This window comes from Chlamydotis macqueenii, chromosome 8, assembly GCF_036417535.1.
Source record: "Chlamydotis macqueenii isolate bChlMac1 chromosome 8, bChlMac1.mat, whole genome shotgun sequence".
NCBI classification, from domain to species: domain Eukaryota; kingdom Metazoa; phylum Chordata; class Aves; order Otidiformes; family Otididae; genus Chlamydotis; species Chlamydotis macqueenii.
This window is the reverse complement of record NC_141563.1, coordinates 35,647,372-35,672,193: the sequence shown is the minus strand read 5'-3', so window position 1 is coordinate 35,672,193 and position 24,822 is coordinate 35,647,372. Positions and strand designations below refer to the sequence as shown.

Sequence of the window (24,822 nt, the reverse complement as noted above, 5' to 3'; positions counted from 1 at the left end):
TTTTGTCTCAGCTGCCACGGGTATGGTGTTGGCTGCGGTTACTTTTTCCACAACAAATAAAGCTGGAAAAACTGAATAAATACACTCAGGCTGTAGCCCCTTCATTTGCAGCATTCATAACTCACACAGTTGGAAGTTCCCAGAACAGCTGATTCACACACTCACAGCCCGCGCTGCGGAGACAGCCCCAGAATGTGCTCGTGTCAGTGAGGGCCTGGTATGTGACAGAGCGCCGTGAGGTCAGGGGAGCAGCCTTTCAACAAGGAGGGCTTTGCTTTTTTATATATATACAGTGTCAGCACAGAAAGAAGGAAAAAGGATAGACTGACTCCCAGTTAAACCAGACTCCCACAAATTGCTGTATGATTTATTTTCTGACGAGCTGCTTTGTTACATGTATAATTATTCCATAATTTGTGTTCTCCAAGCTACTGGCACTGGAGGCTGTACGGTGCAGAGGGAAGAAGTGCAGAGTTTAGCTCAGCTACATCTGCAAATTACCTAGATAAGGGGTGGGTTTCACTGGGGGTTTTTTTCCTCCTGTTTTGTTTGTTTTTCTGAGAGCCTAGCACCTGCTTTCAATCTCCACTGCAGTAGAACCAAGATTTTTCAGTCCTGTTCAAAACAGTTGTGAGCCCTAAGACTCCACTAGTATTAAACCCAGCTCAGAGCTGCTGATCCACAGCGAAGAAATGTGCTTCAACCTGCCGCACACACAAGAACCTTCCCCTTCCCAACTGTCAGAGCCTCTGCTTCCGCGCCCGGCAGTAACTCTGTGCGTTTCCGTGGCTCACGCCGTGCCTCGCACCAACACGCAGCCTGCATGAACTGCAGCGCGTGATACGAAACAACGATGGAGGACAGGGACCGACTACACGAGACAGTTTATGTCCTAAAACAATTCAGCAAGACAACTCAAGAGCTACCAGTTAAGAGTTTGTACTTAACCCGCACTTCACTCCCTCATGCTTTTTGTGCTGGGAAATGCGTCAGCTGGATGCTAACAAAACAGTTTGCTGTTTTGCTAATACAACCGGGATACTTCCGGGCATTAATTCAAAATTTGGTCCTTTATTCGGTGTTTTAAGTTTACAAATGGTAACAAAAGTATTACACTTCTGAAGAAAACACACCAAGTCACACTTCCAAGTGCTCTTCGAAATACTTCTCCTTTAAAACAGTCTTTGAATATTTTGTGTTTAAATAAGCATAACGTCTTTCCCGATGTTCATGAGGTTACAGGAATTGTATTACGTCACAAACAGGTTTACCTGCAATGCCAGACACCATTCCCTGAAGATACTCCGTCCTTTCACACTTTAGTCCTCGATTAACTGATTTTCTTCTGACTTCTACTATTCTTTGAGTCCCAGAGTACAACAACATTAAAATACACCAAAAATAATAAAAAGTGTAAGCAGGAAATAAGAGACACGGATACAGGGAATAAATCCGGTAACCTCTGTGGAGGATGCACTGCAGCGCTCATTAGGGACAGGACGCCCATCAGGGTTACGGAAAGAAGAAACTGTAAGATAAGAAATGATAGATTAGCTCAGGGTGATTTAATGCCTCAGACGCATAAGCTGTTATTTTAATTGCTTGGGTGCTCTGTATTCTTCAATCTATACATAGATGACATGGCAGAAAAAAAATTATAGCGCATCTCTACACCGAGATAGCGTGGCTTTCCCCGTCTGGGCTTTATACACAGTTACGGACATAAAACTGCTTTATGCAAGTACTTCAGCACCGTGAAGAGCCACAAGTAAGAGTTATAGGAATTAAAATTGCTTACCAGGCTCCTGACAATCTTGGGAAATGACTTAAACCCAGAAACATAGCCCTTCAGGGACAGGGAGAACGGTTTCAGCTGCAGGTCCTCTGCTGAAGTCTTCTCAAATATGGAGAAGGAAGCCACGCAGACCGACAGGAATGCCAGCGTTGTCACAGCGTAGGCCAGCAGCAGGCCGTCCTTCAGCAGAAGTGGCAACATGCTGTTAAACAGAATTACCCGCAGAAGTGAGTGCACCTTCCGAGTTATATTTCAAAAAACTTAACGAGAAGAGGAAAAAGAATACATTTATTTACTAGAATTGGGGAAGAACGTGGTTTTAAAGTAATGTTAATAGTGTCCAGCTCACCTGAAAGTTGATACAAGTAAAAACCACGTAGCCATGAAAGGGATTTCGTTTATGATTAAGCAGACTGGTCTGGAACGAAAAAGAGGAAAAGCAGATAAGCAAACACTGCAGTGACAGCGCTTCATCCCCTCAGCATTTCAGTGCCACGCCTCGGAGGCAGGGCAGAGCCTTAACCAAGCTGGACGAACAGCGACGCTCTGCGTCACCTCATACTCCAGTGAACGCACTCGAACACTGGCCTGGAGAGAGGAGTGAGCAGAGACCAGCGTGGCTGCATCTGTGTGCTTTCATTTACAAGTTATTCAGAAACGCAAGTGTACAGTGTTTTAAAAATCAGATATACTTGTAAGTGAGAAAGCAGCACGCAATAACAAGATGAGGAAAGGAAGATCAAAATACAGCCACAGAAAAATAATTTACTTACAGTGACACAAGAAGAATAGATTTTTCATGTACTTGAAAGGAGAAGAGGAAAAATGACAACGCACAGCTAACCTGAGGAAAGGAAATCAGAGCTGTATTAGGATATGTGAGAGCAATGCAAAGCACTGGTTTAGTTTCTCTGCTGGCAAAGACTTTCCATGAATGTATGAGCTAAATGATCTGATTTTTCTAATTAACTGCTACATTTACTCCAGTGCAGTACACAGAGCTGCTTCTGTAACCACCTACACATACAAAAAAAAAAAAAAAAAAAATACATTGTTTGAAAGTTTACCCAGAATTATTCAGAAACCACTTCATGTGAAGAGCCCTCGCTCTTGCTCAGCTTTACTGCCAAGAGTAAACACAATATTCGCACGTACGTAAGCTCAGCCAAAGTTCAGTCATGGTGACAACCACCCATCTTTTTGACAGAAAACTTTGCTTATCATCAATACACCAAAGTAAATAAGCTGTCCGTTTTTCCCTCACCAAATAAAACCACACTGTAAAACATAAACCAATTCTTAAGAGGGGATAAATGTCAGTTTTAGGCAACGTTGCAGTAAACTGCCAAACAGTACTCACATAAAATTAAAAACAGAAATTATCTTATAGCTCTTGAAACCTTAGGACCAGCTCCATGTAATTTTGATTTCAGGAAAACAGATTTTTGCACGTAAGTCATGTTAATGTGCTTAAATTAAATGATATAATATGACCAAGAAAAGGCAAACATTTGGGAAAATAGTATAATTTTCTTTTCAAACAGCTAATGAGCTTACAGGATGCATCTCGGGACTTTTTATTGAATTCTGCAGCCAATGCAGTAAGAAAAACTAGCACTTTGAAAGCTGAACAAGAAGAGGAGAAATTTCAACTCTATATGAGGCTTTAATTTGTATGGAATCTTCTAAAGACTCTTCAGGGGAAGAAAATAAAAATACAACATTAAATAAAGAAAATGGAACCTAAGGAAAAACTCTGGATTTGAAAGACCAGTCAGACCCCCCTGGACACGTGACAGCAGCGCACTTTTGAACCGATCTCTTCGGCAGAAAAGGAACGGCATTTAACGGTACACGCGCTTCGGCCTGTTGCAGCAACTGTAAGCAGAACTGTTGGCCACACACCGGTGCTGGATGTAAACCAAGGAGCAATTAAAAGCACACACTTACCAAAGCAAATTTAAATCCTCGGAGAGAAGGCTGGACGGTTAGTTTTATACACGTCGGTAGCACGCTCAGGAACGTTACAGCAAAACTAAAGAATTTTGTACGAAAAACAGTTTTAATGCACAAGTAACTACATCCACGATATCATATAATCACTTTTGAAAACTATGTAAGTTCGGAATTCAGTGGCAATATTCAGAAGTGTAAAATCACTCCAGGAGACTCAGTCACAAGAGCAGAGCAGTGAACGGTCTTCAGTGACAGAAGCGCTTTTGAAAAAGGAATAAAGCATTCCCATTACTGTTCCGGACCCCGCAGACCTAGACTGGAATTGTTCACTTATTCAAAAAACAGAACTGTGAACTCTGACTTCTAAGAGCACTAAGAGGTAATTACTCGAAAGGACAATTATGCAAATTCTAACTCACTTTTAAGCAACCCAGTAGCTTAAATCACTACATAAACAAGCAGGAAAATTTTCAATCAAATATTCCCAACAGGACGTGGGGAAACCCTTATCACTTGGGAGAAAAGTACAGTACAGGAAAGAAAACATTTTTTCAAGATTTTGAACAGCACTGCTCGTAATTCTTTGGCAAAAACTACTCGTATTGCAAAAAATAATGCAAATAAAAAACTACCTAAAACACTTGTCTTACCTGAGTTTTAGCTGAGTTTGAGGTGATACCATATTCTTTATCTTTATAAGGACACTTAGACTGCACCACATATTGGCTACTTTATCCTGGATTAAAAAAAAAATAAATAAATAAAGGTGATTAGTGATAATTGCATTCATTAAAACTTATGTTTGTAACAACAGTGGGGCTTGGGAAGTGGGGGATTGTTGGGGTTTTACCATGATACTGCAAAAAGACAAAGGCAGATATACAGCATATTCTTAGATGTACTTTAAATTATTCTGATCTTCAAAAACGGAAAGTTTCAGGAGACTCAATTAAAACATGTTCTACAATAACTGAGAAATAGTTCTTCAGCACAAGAGACTACGGGTTAAGTCATGAGAACATGCATTTTGTGAAAATAAGGCTCTGAAAGGATCTGTCCCTGATTAAGCAGTGGCACCTATGAATCTTTTTTCAAACGTGAAGCTGTTCTGTACACCGTCACATTTCATTGCGTACCTGAGTGTAGTTAGCTGTGCTTACTGCCTGCTAGCACTGACAGAGTTAACCTCTAATAAATCAAGAAGTCTAAAGACATTAGCAGTTGTGCTAGGATCACTTTCAAAATTAAATTTGTAACTACAGCTATCATGCTCCTGAAACTCATCCCTAAACAGCTGCTTGAGTCACAGCTGTGTAGACATAACGGCAGGAAAGCTACCAGCACCAACTGAGCCACCTTCCTCATGTGCTCACCAGCAACACAGAATATGCGCTTCAAATCTGCCGAGGATTACAAGTGAACAGAGGGCTTGGCAGCACCAGCAAACACACACGACGCCTGCTTAATAGCCAATACGGTTTTACAACCATCAGCATTTGTTGCTGCTGCTGTAAATGGGAACCAAGTCAAAGAACCTGTTACACGCACCCCAGTATAAATTTACTGCGCGCTGCTTACGTGGACAATTTCTCATTTTATCTAGATTAGCATCCAGCAAGTCACTCCTCTGATCAACTCAGAAAATATTTGGGCTAATATTAGACTAAAATCCTTATGCTCTTTTGGACTCATTGACTATTATCCTTTACAGATTTTACTTTTAAACTTGGTACTGAATAAAAAAGTGTGGTGACCAAAACTATTTCTTTATAAATTGCAAGGAATAGGGTCTTTGTTTGTTGGGAATTTCACTTCCGCTGCCTAAATAAAATCCCGCCTTTGGTACATCAGCATTAACTTTTGGAGAAAAGTGCCAGTCGTGATATTATTTATATCTGAACAAGATTAAAAGAAAACTTAAGATGAATCGGAGTATGTAAGCAACTGCGTAAATCCCTGTGACATCCAAATCTGAAAATCCAAAGCTTCATTTTATTGATTAAACCTGAAGTTGAGGATCTGCTGTTAAAAGTGTAATATTAAGACTCCTGCCCTAATTAAGCAAAACACCAACAGCTCACTGTTCCTTGGGAAATGAGCATTCTCTCTTGTAGCAGCAAGACTCTGGATCAAGGCTGCAGTGCTCAACAGCTTGCAGCACACAGACATCGAGAGCCTGAGGAAAAGTAAAAGCAGGACTGGCCTAGAACTTCTGGAAAATATTGTGGAAACTTGCACTGAAAATACAAGGTGGGTCAAAAAAGAAGTTCGAGGCTACACCCAAACCACTTTATTTTTTTTATTTTTTTTTTTTAATGAATCCTGTTGAAAAAAGCCGAGCAGAACCAAAGACAGAGACTGAAGCTGTTAACTTTTAAGGTTACATCTTCTGACACTGTCAATTACTATGGAATCTATTTCAATGGAAAAATGTATGGATTGAAGTATGGGTTTGATGATGGGATAAGTGTTGTCTACTCATATAATATCCTGGAAGATGCCAGCTGAGCTGGGGTTAAATACTGGATTAAATAACTGGCAAGAAATGACTGCTGAAGAAGGCAGCTCAAATTACTAGTTCTGTGGCGTGTCTCCCACATGAAATCCCTAAAGGTCACGATGAAGGTTTCTCAAGGGATCTAAGAATACAGAACATTTACAGCGGGGTGGGGGAGAAGAAAACATGCATGCCTCAAACAAGCCTCGGTCAATGGGAAAGAGTCTTCTGAGTACTTGCATGATTTGTTCCATGTCGGTACAGAACGGGAGCCAGCAGACAGCAAAGGAAACCACCACTGTCCCTGCTATTTTAGTTAACAATACTAATCTGCAATCAAGAGAAAAGCTGACATCAGAAAAGATAAATCCAGCTACTGGTAATAGTTTATAGCATACATCTTGTCTTAAAAGAGATACAGAAGGGAAGGTAACCCATCGGACCAAAACCAGCTGCCAGTACCACAGGAAAAGCTCATCACCCCCAGATCAGTGAGAACAGCTCCACGGGAACCGCAGAGCTGCTGCTGCCAACGTAATCTGGTTGCCCACCACAGCCCATATTTCATTTAACTTACAGAATGAAGAGTGCCAAGAAACGAAACCTTACCAGATTTTGCTATGAGTGGAAATACTTAATATAGATCTCAACAAGAAATACTTCTTTTGCAGGAGAGGAATACATTACAAGGTAAGTATCTTCCACTAGAAATTAATTCTGAAATGCCCATTTGCAAAAAAGGAGAATCACATTCTCAATGCCAGGCTGCCTGGGTGTATTCTTGAGAAACATAAAATGACTTAAAAGTGACTTACCCCTTTCCTTTCAGTCCCTTCTTGAAGCACTTTCCAAGTAAATAGCAAAAAAAGGGCAGAGAATGGTAGAGTTCCATTTGCTTGTAATTTAAGGCCAAGCAAAATGCCACTGACCCCAAAAGGTCCCAGTCGTAAGACAAATAAAGTACACCCCACAAGGCAAAGCCAAGGCTCACTGAGTTGTATATGGTTTTTCACGTCAAGGACAAGATACACATCTTAGCACTGGAAGTCAGTCATGAACGCCTCGATGGACAAGCATAAAACAGCATGCAAACTAAGTTTTCCCAAGTTAGCTTTAAAAACACACTGCCAGTTGTGACTGTGTTGCTCACAGAGAGAAATAATTTTACTTCTATTTAAAGTTTCACTTTTCTATTTCCAAGGCTTGATTCAAAGCTTGCACAGGCAAAAATGAGGACAAATTGTGTGTGTGTCCATGTTAATTATACACGTAATATATACTCAGCCAACCAAGATTTTGGTGACAGTGCCAATACTTGGTAAGACTGATCACAGTAAATATAGTAAATATTTTTTTCTTGTTATTTACATAATTAAGGATAAAGCTTTCAAGAGTCTCCCCTCCCAGCTCCCAAAAGATATGTGTAGAATATTCAAATATGTCAGTATTTATATTATATATTATTTATTTCAAGGACTCTTGAGGTTTTTGTGATTATATTATACTCGCAATGCGTCCTCATCCATGACCAGTTCCCTCAGCTGCTAAAACTGTATAAACAATGAATAATCGTTACCGAAAGCAATGTTCCTTCCTTATGACTTTGAGAACAGGCTCCCAAGCTCAGCAGAGTTTGAAGAGACAAAGCTACACTTACTATTACATTGCAACAAAATACTAGCTTTGTCTTTTACTATTATTTTTACACAATGAGAGAAACCAAGTAAGAGATACTTGTGCTGTCAGAAACTTCACAATATTTTGTTTTCTCCCTGTCAATATAAACAGCTGTGACAACACATTCATATTGTCCACATTGTTATCAGCCCACTCAAACTTCCCACTCAAAATCACCCTGGATATTTGAGGTCTCATCAATTTCACATCAACAAATTGTTATAGCAAACGGCTGTGAGCTCGCGGAGACGCAGCAGCAGTTAAGGTTAAGTAAATCTATTGACTTCTCGGGAGCCAGGCACAGATAGTTAAGTTATTCACTAAAGAGTCACAGCGCTGGAAGAGACCACAGGAGACTACGCAGTCCATCCGTCTGCTTCAGCACAGCGCCTGCTGCGCCTGCGTCACTCCTGGCATGAGGTTGGATGAACCTTCTCCTAAAGATCCTGACGTTGCAGATTGCGCAACACCCACAGACAATCTATTCCAGCATTTCACTGTAATTAAGGTTCAAAAGATATTTCCATGTCTTTTAAAACACAAATATTCCCCGTTGTAACTTAGGGCCATTACTTCTTGCCCTATCTAACACAAGACACACGGAACAGATTATTGCCTTCCTCTTTGTAAATCTTCTACATATTAGGAAACTAACCCTGCGCTGCCTTCTGACCACCAGCTTCTCTCATTCTTTTTGCTGCCATAGTATCACTGAAATTTTCTGCAATAAAGTGACTGACAGAAATACGAGCTTAAGGCACAGAAAGCATGCTAGTCATCTTTGGATTAATTTGTCCCAGTATCAACTATTTATCTCCAATATATTTCAGATTTGCAGTTTTCTTTACACTTCTGCTTTGGGGTAGGTGGAAGCCCCTCAGATGACTTTATGCACAAAAGTAACCTTCTACCCAGGCAAAGACAAGCACTAAAGAATGGCATTGTTTCATAAATGGAAATTCATTTCCCTGCAGAACAAGGATACTGGAAATGTCCATGGTCAATAAGAATGAGGCCTGGGTAAAGCAGTATGCAGAGAGCACTGGAAACCTGGAAAGGAGAATCAAAAAAAGAGAGGAAAAATCATTATTTCTAAGCTAAGACATTAGCCAGAGGAACTTCTACTACTTAGCCAGTACAAAAATTTGCCCCTCCGTTGTGCATCCTATATGTAAGAATCTTATTTCTTTACAAGTAATCTGCTGTCAGTGATATTTTAAGGAACAAAAAAAGGATGAAGACTTCCCATAAATAAGGAAATACTGAATGGAGAGCAGTCTGCCCTTTGCCAATCAGCTCAAAGATCACCACACACATCCTGGAACCACACCAAAGAGCGGAAGATTTATTCTTCCAAAATGTGTTAGTTCTACCATAAGGAGTGTGCAAGACAAATGAGTTCCTAGATTCTTCCATGTCCCAGCACAAATTTTTGTTTTACTACCCAAGTAATAAATTCAGAAAGAAATGTAATTCAGGAGTTCATGGCTACTAAAGTTCAGAGCATCTTGTTACTGTTATTGAAAGCATTACAATAATTGTAATTGTAAGAGAAGTTAATGGCTCTTTTTTAACTGAAAAGCTTTAATACAATATACACTGACTGTCATCAGTTTTACGTCAACTGAAGCCATCACGGTGTTCTATACGTTAATTAACTCACACACTGTTACATTTCTACCCTGTTTTAACAGTATGTTTTCTTTGGGTTTTAATTTACACGCACACCAGATACTTGCCTTCTTTTTCGTAGATGTTTCTTTCAAGGAAAAACAATATAAAATAACTGCAGGAACATAAATCAGCAAATCGGCAACAAACACTGAAAAATAAAGATTAACTTTATGTTAGAATCCTCCCGCGTACCTCATCTTGAATAGCATTAAGTTGTGTATTTTTATCTGGATTGCGACTCTGCTTACAGTTTTAACTTCTTAGTGCTCCAGATCCTGGTTGTATTTGCCGTAAAAAAACTCAGATGTAAGAACTACACAGTGATGGAGTGAGACTAGTTGCCTGCCTTTTGAATGTGGGATCTGCATCTGTACCCTCACTGAAAACTACTTTAGTCATTGAATTAACTGAAGTTCAGAAGTTATGCGACTTTAGTCTCAGCTTTTCTATTCTTACATTGCGTTACAGTATGTTTCATTATTTTAAAGATAGCTCAGGTTTGGCAGTTACACCAAAGCTGATTTTTTTCAATTGTTTTGGGAAAGACAAGGAAAAAATATGGGCAAATAAACATTGAAATATCAGAAAGTTCTTCACTAGAATAAACTGTGTAGTCCCACTTCAAAGGACAAAAAGAAACAGGTCTACAGAATTTGATCTTGTTAATGTTTCTAACGCTATCATTTCTGATGTCCAAAAGCTGCTGCTTCCATGCGTTCAGCTGTTTTGGCTTCTGGCACAGCCTCAGTCAATAAGGGAGCACACTCTAGTTCCTCACATGCCGAAACGAGAGAAGGCATTCTTAATTCTCAAAAGAAATCAACTATGGCTAGATGCAGTCAAGTGGTTTGATGGAACAGATAGTCTGAAGACACAAATAATTAAGAAGCTCTAGACTATAACAATCTCCAGTGAATCTGTGTGAATTACCAGTAACGTGGATAAATAGACTAAAACTAGTTACCTGGCTTCGATCATTTGCCTACAGCAAACACACCTAAGAGGGTCAACAAGAAAACAGAAAAGCAGTAGGTTCACCTGCCTAAAATTATGTCAGTTAAACTCAGGCTTAAACCACCAGGTAAACCCTTCTTGTCCTAAGAGCCTGAGAAAAACCTCAGATTATTTCTATCAATCACTTTCAGAAAATGTGCAATTATTCCAAAAGGGAAAGTACACTTTGCCTCTTTTTAGTCACAGGTTTTGGAAGAAAATGTTTAAAGGTATCGGCTATTCAGTGATTAATTGTTTTGCATTCTTAAGTCACAATTAAACAAATATACTCAAGGTATTAGCAAAACAAATATGCTGACACTTAAAACAAAGGTGTAATACCAACAGCTGGCATTGACCAATCTGAATTGTTTTAATGCATTCTTCTAATGGCTATTGTTAAAAAGTGTTTATCAGCTCTCCTAGATCCATCAGTGGTTTGTCAAGTGAGTTAATTTCAAAATTAATAAAGACCATTTCAAGGGTAATTAAGTTCTAGTGATTTTTTTTTTTTTTTCAATTCAATCTATTACTGGAGACCAGACTGAGAGGTTTGTGAAGTACAGAAAAGCTATTGATGAACAACTAAATCTGCCGTTGCAATCAGAAAGCATTTTCTGGAACTCTGCTGTTACGCAAAGCAAAAGACAGATTTAAAATGAAAGAAAATAGTAACAGGATAATACGGCATCTGCCATTGCTTAGAGAACAAGAGCTCACTGGCAGTTCAAAATAGTCAAATGGTCAGAAGAGTGACTGCAGGAAAAGAAAATTTAGGATGTAAAATACATTTTTACTTTTTTGTTAACAGACCTTTATCTCTAGAAAGCGGTGACCACTTGAAAGAAAAGTGACATCTTTAAAAATATCCAATCTCTCTCTCCCTTTCAGATAAAAGTATACGGCTCTCTGAGACCTCAAGAGGCTGTTAAGTCAGCATATGCCAGTCTACATGCAAAAGAATTTTACAATAAAAACCAAGCTAAGCTGAAAATGAAAAGCCTATTTGTCAGCATGGAAGGAAAAACAATACCGTTTTCAAAATTTTAAAAATGGGTGTATGCTACCAAAAGAAAGTAGCTTTGTTTTCGAGTTTTTACTGAATCAAGTGGGTTGAAAAGTTGTTTGTATATTTTATATTTATCCGCTTCACAAATGATGGTAGAAAAGAACAGAGGAGTTTTGTTCACAAATGGACCTGCAAAGCCACCCAAGTCAAGGAACTGAGAATAAACAGATAAAGAAGCTGCATGATATTAAATATGCTAAATTAGTGAGACAAGTCTGTACTATCATCATAAGGAAATAACTTTCCTACCTGTTGTACGCATAAATAACTTATGTGGCTGGCTCTCATACCCCCGCGATGTGTGCAGAGCGATCCAATCGGGATTTATTAACTTTGCACTGTAAAACAAAGTACAGACACATCAAAATGTAGACAGTTCTCATTTCCCTTTACACTCCTTTCAGCAATAAAGATGACATGCACAGGAGCATATTCCAAGAATTAAGATGAATGAGAAGAAATATTTCAAAGAGCAATAGTGATCAATGAAAGATTTTCCTCACCACTAGATCAGTTTACACTACAGACTTTAGTTGCTATTTCACCTTTTTTTTTTTTTTAATCTTTGAAAAAAGTAAAAGTGGAATACAATATTTATTAGGACAAGATAACCACCTTCAGTCTAGTTCCACTGACTTTTAAAAAAACAATTGTAAATACCTTTCATACTTACGTATTAAATATAAACCATTTACAGTTCACATAGATGCCCCACATAACTGTGCCCGTGCACTTTAACCTACATTCTTATTCCATAAGTCTCATTCCAACAGCAGTAAAGCCCTTGTGGAAAAAGTATTCCAATAACAGAATTCTATTTACATGATATCCAGTCATCAAATGTCACTTGGGCTCTCAACACAAGGGAGGTTTCCCATGCGATGCACCCAATTCCTACAGCACTTCTCCAGAGAAGTATTTAAAAGAATTAACTTACATGTAAGCACACAGAAAACTGTGATAGGCAGTAAGAGGCGGATAATCAAGGCCCCAGTACAGTAGGTTGTTATCACTTGTATTGAAGTACCTAAAAAAAAAAAAAAAAAAAAAAGACCTACATTTCCAGCTTTGTTTCAGTCCAAGGAAAAAGCTGAATATTAAACCAAATATTTTTATCAATGTATTCAAAACCCAAAAGGAAATTCACAACTTCTATATCTGCTTTATTTTACTTTACACAAAAAAAAGCACCAAAACAAAAGCAAAAGCAATTCAGAGTACACTCACTTGTGTTTGCGAAACAGAAGATATAAAAAAAAGAATTGCTAGAGCTTACTTACCTTGAGAGGGAAAACCCTTAGCGTCAGAGTTTGACAAAAATACAGAAGCTAAGACAAAGCCTGGACAAAAACCAGTTGTACACAACCACTGTAGCTCTAGAGTGGTTTATGTGACAGGCTTTGCAGGTCCTCCCCTTCATCTATGAAACCAACCTACGTTTTTCAGGCATGTCAATTATTCCAGAGGACTGCGCTCAATTTGCCAAAGAGGAAATAAAAATAATGAAGCTAAAAGGAAATTTCAAAATACATTATTTACCTTTATATTGACCCTATATTCCTTTTTTCTGGACTTGGAACAGCACATTTAATATGTGACAATGACTTCTGAACAGTTAAACTTTATCTCCTACTCTCTTAGGATGTAACGTAGCAAAGTTGTGAACTGCTTCTGCTCAACTGTTGGGGAGCTAAAAAGTTCCTCAGAAGGCAACGCCAAGTTATCAGAGTAACCCCTCCTGAATAACCAACACATGGCCATGAGCCACAAGCAGGTACGCCAGCCACAACCACTTTACCCAGTTCTACCTCAAAACGCGGGCAGGCCACGTGAGAGACAGGAAAAGGATTTTCCCATTTGGAATTACGTTGTGCCAGTATTTCTACGGACGGCTGGCAGCAGTTAAAATTAAGTCAGCTCTTCCAAATGAGAAACAGAAGGTTTATAGCCAAGGAAAACAGAAGTTACAAAAATAAGGCATCAGACCCTTTCTATCTCACAGTGAAACAGATCGACTAGTCTGACTGCCAAGGGGCAAGCTCTTGGCTTTTCCGGTTTCTCTCTTCAAATGCAGCCAATTTTTGACATTTATTATACTAAATGATATTTCTTGAATTCCTTATGAGCTGCCTGAAGTATCTTATGAACTGATGATAAATCATATTTCTTTGAGTCACATCTCTGCTTCTTATCCTATGATTCAAGATCGCTCATGTTCAAGGCAGTTCAGATTCTTCACGCAGACTGTAATAGTCTGCAACTTAGGGGTAAACTTTCCAGGTTGTTTGGGGGTTTTTGGGGGGTTGGTTTGTTTGGTTTTTTTTGTTTTGTTTTTTTTTTTTATATTTTACCTTCCATTAACTTCCAATCCCTATGCCCAGTAATATTTAGCAAAAAAGCTTTCACAGTGTTAATCAGCAGTATAATAAGAAAGGATGTTCTCAAAGTAGCCTCTAATAAATAACGTTAAGGCTCTAACGAGTAATATAAAAACAAACAAACAAACAAAAAAAACATAAATTCTGGCCTCTGGCTGAGAGAAATCTCACACAAGGAAACTAAGTACAAACGACATTGTGGTTTACTGCAGCCATTTTTTAAATTAAATCTTCATTTTGGATCAAAGAAAATAAGCATGGAACACGCAGCTGCATGACCTATACGTGCCTGTTTAACACTAAAAGTGACAATTAAGGCTGAAGAAAATCAAGAGATCTTACAGGACATTGTCCTCATGAGAAGGCTGCTCTCTGCATTTACCTAGACAAACTGACAGAAGAACACGTCCTTGCTGCATAGACAGCTTTTCTAAATACTAAACAAATTACAGCACTAGAAGTGAGTAAAACATCTTTTCACACTGCTTATTTCTATCATACAGGAGGGGAAAGCCAGCTTCGTATTCCAGAACGTAATCCCTTGCACGTCAGCCGAGATGTTCTTTTCCAAACACCCAAGACCAAAAATGACTTTGCTGTACTAGAGATTCACTTCTCAAAGCAGACCCAGTCCAAAAAACTTCTGTTATAAATAAAACAAAAAGCAAATACAACAAGGCTGAGATGCCCAGCTGGCAGCCTGCAGGCTAAACCCAGCCTGCAATATGGTTTCATCTAGCCCTCGGGAATGCCTCGAAATAATGACAGCTATAACTCTTAATTTTAAGTACATATAGTTCTGTGTAGCAGAGTGGATCAAAGCTGCCAACTCTTATTATCATGTCAGCTCTCCATTATCCCAACTCTGGCATAATGAGGGGTTTGGATATTCCAGAAAACTGTAAAAGAGAAATTATAATATAGGTACAATGGGATGATCTGAAATCACAATACAGAGTCACCTGCAGAGTTCCAGAGTGCCATACTTTCAGGACGGGCCCCACATATATTTCTAGAAATACAACTGAATTAATATTCTATTCTCTGGTATTACTCTGTTCCCCAACAGATAGCTGAGGAAAAAATTACTCTAGAAAAACAGAATGTAACTTATCCCTGTTGGAGGATGACCTGGATTTTCAGTTTATTCCAATTTGTGTTACAGCGTATATATGGACTAAATGTTTTTTATCGCTCCATGCAAGCTCTAAGGAATATTAGAAATAATGTAAAACTACATAAAATATCTGGAATAGTTTTCCTACAGTTTTAAGTGTTCTCTACAAATTAAGTTCACTATCCTTATATATAGAGTCCAGATACCCATATTTTAAAATCTATATTAAGAACACTGGTGTGCAAAATGAACTTGCAGATGGAACAAACAGCCCACAGCACAAGAATTCAAGTCTCTGCATTTTCTGGCATGCCCCTCCCTCTTAGCTCAGGGTTGACGAGCAGAGCTGGTATTGGTTTTGCCAGTGTGATAATCATGAGAGGTAAAGTGTGTTAGAGAACTGCTGCTCAGGAAGGCGAACCGATTTTTTTTTTTCTAAACCAGGTGAACAAGCTTCTCTATGATCTCTCATGTAAGCCTACTAAGAAATTGTTTCTTGACCTTTCCAGTCAATTCGAAACAAAGCCGGAGCTTCACAGCAGAGACACCTACCAGTCAGAATATTTTGTTATACAAGCTCACAGCTAGTAGGTTAAAGCTCCAAATTTTAGGTTTTTTTTCTTTTTTTTGTGAAGTCTAAGAACAGGGTGATGTTATATTACTACAAAAGTACTTTTAGAATAGTTCAGAGAATGGTAGAAGATATTGCAGAGATCTTAAAGGTATATTAAAGCAAGATACAAACCAGTTCCATGACATTTACCCCTTTGCAATTTGAAATACGGCAGCACTACGTACCACTGCCTGATGGGTAAATTGTAAGTAACTTCTTGCCAGTGCCGCTGAGCTTCATAGTCTCCATACAGAGGTGGTTTTCCAGCACCTTAAAAGAGATGACAGAGTATTTATGAATTTATTCTCTTTATGCAGGTTGCTGTTCCTCCAGATATGTACTTGCATATCAATATAATACTAAATTTATTCTCTGCTCCTCTCTGATATTTGAGACCAAAATAGATATCTCATCTGCTATGCAGTCTAAGTCTAACAGGGAGGAGAAAGAAAGAAAAAAAAAAAGTTACATGTTCTTTTGGCTTTCTGGATATTTCTGCGACAAGCATTTATCAAGATATTCCACTGTGAAGAATTGCTTCCTGATCTGACAAAAAAAAAAAAAAAATCATTTCCAAGCGTAGATGAAAAATGTGCCACTTTCTCTGAAATAAGAAAATGTACATAATGGACACCTCATACTGATTTTGTGTGAACTACTTAGTTTTCTTAGTATATAATAATTGACAATGTCCTCACTTGTGTTTCAGCTGTGTTGCGGTACCTTGCTATTAAAAGCAACACCCAGTCTTATTTTTAAATTTACTTAGAAGTAGGGCCTGCTGCAAGCCCCTCAGTTCCTCTCCCTTTCCCCTGCTGCCTGCCTTGCACCACTAGCAAGAATACTGCATCTGTCCCTGTCCCCGTGATTCCCGACAGAGTTAAGATGAGCCATTTACTAAATCAGGCCATTCAGTACACAAAATAAGAATACTTTTTGATAACAATTTCTTGAATAAAGGTAAAGAATAATTTTTTCTTATAATCTACAAAGCTTTCTAAATAATAACCTTTCTAAATAATAACAGCTCCATTTTGGTTTACAGAATTCTCTCTCCCACATTTTTCGACTGAGTGATTGTTACGTAGCTGTTCTGCAAAGTGAATTACGTTAAAGGACACTTTTCACACATGCATACATAAGTCTTTCGGGAAACCAAGATTTTTTTTTTCCCCACCTCCCCACAGAAAAAAAAGCTTTATCAATGTAGATACTTCAGATGCCTACTCATAAACAATTCCCTCGACGTAAGCCTAACTCCGATAATGGCAGTACGTTAAGCATCTCTATCACAGAGTTTATTTACTTCTACTAACCTGTGCTTATTGAGAACAGAAACTGGACTGATAGCACTTCCAGTAAAATATTGACACTAGCCAGACAGAGATTTAAGAGTTTCTTTAAAATATAGGAAAGCCATCTATATTTTTTTTTCACATGATCTATGTTTGTGGGAATCGCACAAGCTCAGATACGTACTATTTATTCCTGGGTAGTGGGGAGAACAGGTTATCTCTGCTAATTTATTCCTGTTTAAACAGAGCAGATTATCTCCACTATATGACACATTCAACTAAAAGTTTCCCAAATAAGTGAGGTCACTGGAGAAGAGGAGTTTTATCAGTGTCCAGTCTGCAGATATAAATCTAATGGAACAAAGAACCTGTCACAGGATTACTGAAATAGAAAAAATAGGTGTTATCCAAATTTTAGAGCGCGTATATGTGTTTTTGATGTGTATTTGTGTGTACATACATACATATGTACATATATAAATACACATTTTATTTCAGCTTCTCCTCCTCAAAAAAAAAAAAAAAAAAAAAAAAAAAAGGAAAATAAATGAATTGGCTTAACAATGATCAAAAGAGACCTTAATCCAAAGGTTGGATTACCAAAAACTAAATACAGAGATTGATCACACATCAGTCAGTGTGAGAACGCTTATTTAGCTTCTGTCTACAGCAAACATCAAGTATACAGCCAAACGGAATTCAGAATCAATAAAAATGGAGTATTTTATTTTAAAAGGGTCACAAATACTTTAAATTTAGAGTGGTCTTACTCAATTTTATTGTTACCTGGAATTAGACACGTTTAAGGGTCTGAAGCTGCCTTACAACACATTCATTTAGCAGCAATTAGATTAATGCATATTTTTTTTTAAAGCATTGGCAATGAAGCCAAATTTTTCCTCAGTAATTCTCCAAGACCAACTAATCTAAGGTCATCGTAAATGGTAACCTTTCAAACTTGGTATTAGTTACCTGCTTTCTCATCATCATGACCCTAATTCCAGAGGCAGATCCCAAAGCGTGCTAGATGGCAAGCAACAGAATGGAAATGATACAGCAAATCAACACTATCCAGTAAACGAGGGCAGAATTCTCCTGGCCATCCACGCCACGCGTGGTATTGGAAAATGCCGAACCAGCAATTCTACCAGGGCCTGCTTCAGAGAACGATGACTACTTCTAATCCTTCTCTCAGTTTTATTGCATTGAGCGGCAGTGAAAGCAAAACAACAGGACCACGCCAGCTCAAACATTACCCTGCCCAATTGGTTTATTTCTTGTTCCTGTCATTAATAGGTTTATTACATCTGAAGGAAGTCGAAAGAAAAAAAAGAATTCTGGTGTACTTATGCATTTAAGAGCCCTTTCTAACATTCAGGTTTGTCTTTTTTTTTTTTTTCAGGCAGCCTCAAAGTTATGCACAGGCTTTAATAATTTGCTAGACTGGATCAGACTGAGCTTTTCCTGTTCCAAAAGAAGTTACGTGATCGTTCTGTATAAAACAAGATTTTTTTAATTGTTATTTCAGTCCAGGCATTATTTTAAGACTCTCTTTCAGAATCTTGATTGGTTTGAAATTAAATCAACTTAAAATCTAGATAGCAATGTAATTGTAAATATCAGCAGTGCAACAGAAATTTAGTGTTGTGTGGGAAAAGACAGAGTGTTTGTTCTTCTGCACATAGACGGGTAGAAGAGAGCCTCAGGTACCTACAGAACAGATCTTTCATAACGGCATTTTCAGAAAGTACTCAAAATAAAACAACTGTGCAAGAAGGTATGCATGCAACTTATCTTCAAGCAAATTCCCTCGAGCAAATGGAACTCAGGAGTTACCAGTTTAAAAATCACTAGAATACTACTGAATAGCTCCAACTACTCAGGGGATGAGGCTCCCAATTGCCTTAATGGAAGAGCTGAATTTGACTGAGATTGTGATTCTTTCAGCTGATGAGGACTATAAGTAATGATTCATTAAAAAAAAAAAAAAATTTGCAGAGAGCAAGCTTTGTGTAAGCTTATGCCAAGTGTAGGGACAATATTGAGAGGTTTGGAAAAAAATTTGCTAGTTCTTTGCAAGCATTCTGAGATGGGGAGGAGAAAAACTCATCTATTAAAAAAATATAGCTGTAGTTCATGCTGTACACAATCTTAAGGAAGCACAGCTAAAAGGCAGAGTGTAATCGCTCACTCCACGTCACCTTTACACTGTCTCCATTGCCACCAGTACAGTTTTAGCTAAATATAAATTAAGGCTATACCTGTTACAGAACTGAAAGGACAAGATTAAACAAACATGCATTTAGACTTCAATAATATTCTGCAGCTACTGAAACAACAAAGGCACAGAGGTGAACAGCCAGCTGTTCTTTGGCTCCTCCTCAAACTGTCCCCCATGAAAAAAATAAAGTTGTAGGGTTTTTTTTTTCCAGCATTTTGTTCCAAGCAACTGTGGTGTTAATCATCGCACACTTCAGGAAAAATAAGAACAAGGTATTCTACGAACCTTAGGGAAATAGAAAGTCCCTAAAATACGACAATACTTGAAATAACACATTGCTCCCTATTCATGATTTTACATGCGAGTTTATTTTAATTTAGCACAAGCTCCATAATTCACCTTCACGTGGTTGTTTTACAGACAGTGAACGTGTATTACCTGAATAAGAACCAAGCGATACAGTCCAGCGTACAGTAAGTGCTAGTAAAACCGTAATTGTCATTAAGCTCCACTTCTCCATTGCTGGTCTTTGCAACAAGCCAAAAAGTACCTGGAAAAAAACACCACAAACATTGCTGCAATACTGTTCATGTTTTTGTTCCTTAGGCACTTAACGGCACGATTGATAGTCCCGGTTTTCTCCTCCCCTCAGAAGCGTTCTGTTACTGTCTTGCGTCTGGAAGCACACTGCAGTCAGGAGGGGTTTTCAGTACCAGACAACCTCTAACCATGAAGCCAAATGCTGCCCAGAAGCATTTTCTCCCACTTCTGAGCTAGAAGCTGAAAAGGTGCCTGACAAAATGCATAAAAACAACAGCAAGAAGAAGGGCAAAAGATTTCGACCCACTGAAGGGTATTCAGATACCAGATGAGCACTATGCTGGGCATATACATACACAGTTCAGCATCACCTTAAGCTGCATACAATTTGTTATGCAAACAGGTCATGTGTTTTACCTGTAAGCGAGGAGAGAAGATTCTACAAGAGACCAGTAGAGAAGATTGTCATGGTAGTCAAAATACTTATGCCAGCCATGTATGTTAAGCAGCTCACCAACTAATATTTGCTACTGAACAAGAAAAACCTCTTTAAAGGAGACCATAAGAATTCCTACATTAATAACTCACTAGGAAAAAAAAAAAATTGTTAACAAGCACACAGTTTTTAAAAGTGAGTAAATATCTCAGTATTAAGTTAATGCCACATATTTTCTCAATTAAAGACATCATGGCCAAATTATGCAAAGTACAGATCTGGTACAGGCTTCTCTGTTGGTTTAAACATATCAAAAAATGATTTTAAAGTTAACTATGTACCGGTAGATTTTATGCTGGACCAGGTATTGTCTGTTCTCCTGCAGCCTATCATAAAGCACAAAGCCCATCATAAACTCTGTATCATGTGTTCTAATTCCACAGGAATACAGTCCTGAGTCAGTACCTGATCAAAAAATGTAACACATACCACCGATCTAGGAATGCAAACACCAATGATTAAAAATCCCTGATCTGAATCTTACTTCAGTCTCCCCAATATTCAAAAAGGAGCTTGAAATCCTACCTCTCCGTGTCTGTCAGCAACCTCCCTAGAGGATACACCCGACTAAACCTACCAGGCTCAACAGATCTCCGTCCTTCTACCCAAAGAGGCAGGACTGATCTCCCACCAAGCTTGCTTGACCATACTAAGGATCCAGTAACGATACGCAACATTGCTAGATCCGTCAAATTAAAGGCCACATGCATCAAACTCAGAAATCAGGAAACAGGAAAGTAATGACATTGTCCTATGCAAAAGCCACCAACTACAGAATATGCAAACTTCGACCCAGAGGATCAAAAATATTTCAGTCTGAGTTAGAAAAAAAATTGAAGAAGAAACTGTTCCAGTCTTGACAGTGAGAGACAGCAGTAAATCCAAAGACTGTTCTGCCAAATCAGCAGCAGTAGCACCATTCCCTCCACCGTCAGCAACAGATACATTACAGAAGAGTGGATGAGCCTGGGTACAACTGCCAAACACTTTCTTCGCAGAAAAGGCATCATCCAATTCAAGTGAGTTTAATATACTTGCCACTGCCAAAAAAAAAGCAACAGAAATAATCCCACACAGCAGCAGTTCTGAACTGCTGGTTTAGTAACAGACAAGCAACATCTTAGACATGTTTAGGTTATTCTGCTCAAACTAACTCCATATGTACTATTCACAGCAAGGTATGACCCAACAAGGGTCAATGGAAACCACCGGAGGGGTGGGGGGGAAGGGAAAAAAAAAAAAAGTTACTTTAACAATATAATCTATCACAGCAGCAGATCACCATCTATAGGTAGAAACGTGAACGCTGATATTTGCATGCTTTTGATGCTACACCTGTGCGTAAACCACAGCCTAGGCAGATTTATCTAAATAAAAGATTCTGAGGTCGACTCTGCAGACCATTCCATCCCAAGTGAACTCTTGGTGCTTCCTAAACTTGGGCCAAATAAGATCAGAGTCCTATATGACTTCCAAAATCAAGTGTCACGAGCCCGGCCTTTCCCTTCTATAAAATACTCACATCTGCCCTTCCGTTCTATCTCCAGTCAGAACAAGTATTAATTACTGATACCTTCTTAATTCCTATGTAAGCCAGTCTCACCTGCAGACAGATGCCCTCATCTCTGTTCCTCTCATTTCCATCTGCCATTCCCTACACTTGGAGTAACTGTCATTTTCTGGGGTACTGAGTTTCTCCTTTCTCTCCTCTCAAAAGCGGTCCTTAAAAAAATATTCTTTCCCACTTTTTTTTCCATCTTTAATAATTATTCCATACCACCTGAAACAAAAGCCATGCTTTCATTAGATTCTAAAGCATGGCTCTCTTAATTTTTGCTATCCCACAGGTAACAATGTTAAACCAGTAAGACTTTTCAGGAGATTATAAAGCTGATTTGGTCGTTCTCAACTTAAACTTTTTACCTTCTGCTTCTAGGTGGGCTACGCTAGAGTCTCTGGAGCGAGATGCCACTGTAAGTTGAAAATCACAGCTCCAGAAAACCACTGTCCTTCCACGCTGCCTGCTAGGGAGATGCAGATAAATAGCACCGATCCAAACCACCCACTCCTTGCCAGAGGGAAACGTATGGAGCTCAGTGACAGACGCACAACCCCGGATACAACCTGCAGCCTGAAAGAGATGTCAGCACGCAGCTCAGCGGCACCCTTTCCTCCCTCCAAAAGGCAAACGCTAAATTAGAAGTGTCATGTGTTGCAGCAACACCGGCTCTATAAGCCTCCCGTTCCCCTCGCCCCTCGGCAGATGTGTTTATTTCTCCCGTTTCCTCACTCGCCCGCCCTCAGTCCCCAGCCGCCGCAGGGGCGAGAGGCTGAGCGGTCGCAGAGGGACTCGCCCCCGGCCCTCCCCGCTCGCCCGGCCGAGCCGCCCTCACCCGCCACCAACCCTCGGCTGGCTCCCACCGACCTCCTCCCGCACCTCGGGGAAGAGCCGGGGGGGGGGGGTGTAGACGCCGTATACCCGCCCGCTAACACCGGCGATACTCCCCGGCCCCCACCCCGGGGCACGGCAGCGGGAGGCCGGCAGCCCGCCGAGCCCTGCGGGAGCGGGCAGAGCCTCCGCCGCCCCTCCCTCCCGCCCCGGCTCGGCCCTTCCCGCCGTGAACCCGCCGCTCCTTACTGGACACAACCGCCGCGCACGCGCCGCCGCCACCACCACCCCTCCAAACGGCTTCCGGCCTGCGCCGGTTGGCGCGGGCGCCCGGTAAAACGGCGCAGCGCGCATGCGCGGAGGGAGGGCGAGCGAGAGAGAGGGCGGGAGGAGAAAGCGTGCCTGCGCCTGCGCAGCTCGGCCTGCGGCGGGGCGGCGGGAAGCGGTCTCGAGAGGAGCGGGAACGGGCAACGGGCGGGTAGCAGCGGGCTACCGGCCCCTGGGCCGCCTCCGAGGTGTCGGGGAATTTAGGAACGAGTAGCAGCGTTACCTCAGGAGGGCGCGGAGGCGCTGCTTGGTGTTCAGCCGCTGTGGGAATGGTGGGAGCCCAGCGCACGGGCCTGGCCCGGCCTGGGAGCCTGCCCCGGGCTCCGTTCCGCCATCAGAAGTGGGTGCCGGTTCGGTTTTAGCCTGCTCACATGCATCCCCTCACGGCACTGGTAGCACTTGCCTCTCTGTGGCGGCGGTTAAAGGAAGTGGGAAAATGCGCTGGTGGGTATTATTGGTGAAAAGCGTAGTATTGACATGTGGGGAGACTGGCTTCTTGAACAAGCAATAAATTTAAGTCTTTCTTTGTTTTTGCAGAAGGAAGGGAGCAGCTGGAGGACGTGTTCTTCAACCACACCAGAGAGCTGGAAAGCAGCTCCTCAACATGTATATCTGAGAGATGACGTCTGGGAACCAACTTGGAGGAGAAAGATCTTGGGCGCCATAGGCCAACCTTTCCCTTTTACCCTCTGTGATTGCCTTTAAGGTTTTGACAAAGCATGTAGCGTAACATCCATGATCCTAGATGAACTTTGTACGACCCTCACCAGTATTTAAAAGTGCAGTCTAGGTTGCCATGTTTTTCATCTGGTTGTGTGTCCAGCTGAGGTTGGGATATGAAATTTAGTAGAAAGCGTGATTATTTTTAAAACTAGCACCACAAACTGAGGTTTTCATGGCCAGACCTTCCAGATGAACTGCCGGTGGTGCTCTCCTTGGACTGGAATCGCAGGACGGAATGTTGTAAAGGATTAAAACGCAACTGCTACAAAATGGAAGCATAGTCAAAAAGTATGTGATTGCTTCTAATAGAAACGTTAAAGTAACCAGAGATGACAGGAAAACAAATTTCTTCATCGATTTTTTGTTATAGATGTACAGGATTTTTTAAAAAATATATAAACATTGAGAAATACACAGTATTGCATTCCACCATAGATGGCTTTTCTTCCTTCAAGTTCTTCCAGTGCAATATCAGATCGAATACTAATTTCCACTATCCCAGACACTTGCCAGTTGAGTGCCAGTTACTTGGACTTGGACATCCCAGTCCCTCTTACTCCTGCCGTGATTTCAGCATTCTCAGCAACAGCCACTTGTGAGTCTTGCCTCAGGCAGGACGGTGTGAAGAGACTGGAAGTTTGTGGTCTTAGGTAGGTAAATGTAAAAATCGCACTAGTCCACTGGCCTGTCAAGGCATTTGGAGCCATGAGCCAGTTGAAAATGGCGGATTATGACTGTCAAATTTTGCCTGTTTTATCTAAATCTGTTATACTCCTATTGCTGCTTACATTTTAGGATATTAATAAGGGATGTCTGGAGATGCCAAATCTGTAAAATAAGCATAGTCCTAAAAATCTGTCAGCTGTTAAGTAAATCAGACAATAGGAGGGGCTACACTTCCTGAGCCCCACCGCCGCTTTGGTGTGGTGTATGACACTGAAAACACGCAGCGCAAAGTGAATTCCCAGCCCAAGCCTGGAGGAGAATCCCCAGGGCAGGTCCCTACTTCAATTTCTCCTCTCTCAGCCCCTCTCTCCTTTCCTTCTGCCCTTCCCTCCAGGA

At 40.3% G+C, this 24,822-nt stretch overlaps 2 protein-coding genes across 2 annotated transcripts in view; one reads left to right on the top strand and one right to left on the bottom strand.

Annotated features, from left to right (window-relative positions):
* The window catches only part of ITGB3BP (integrin subunit beta 3 binding protein), a 29,982-nt gene extending 29,289 nt beyond the window's left edge, over nt 1-693 (top strand). Inside the window, exon 9 of the mRNA XM_086753106.1 lies at nt 563-693. The gene's annotated coding sequence lies outside the window, so the exon portion shown is untranslated. The remainder of the gene's footprint in view (nt 1-562) is intronic.
* ALG6 (ALG6 alpha-1,3-glucosyltransferase) lies at nt 543-23,049 on the bottom strand. Its single transcript, XM_086753107.1, has 15 exons — nt 22,960-23,049; nt 19,724-19,835; nt 15,955-16,039; nt 12,599-12,688; nt 11,911-11,999; nt 9,665-9,747; nt 8,911-8,975; nt 7,064-7,249; nt 6,443-6,578; nt 4,402-4,487; nt 3,746-3,830; nt 2,569-2,639; nt 2,145-2,213; nt 1,799-1,997; nt 543-1,528 (listed from the first exon to the last, which is right to left on the bottom strand). Exons 2-15 carry the CDS (start codon nt 19,803-19,805, stop codon nt 1,331-1,333), a joined length of 1,524 nt encoding a protein of 507 aa, XP_086609233.1. The 5' UTR covers nt 19,806-19,835; nt 22,960-23,049; the 3' UTR covers nt 543-1,330.
* Nucleotides 23,050-24,822: the final 1,773 nt, after the last annotated feature.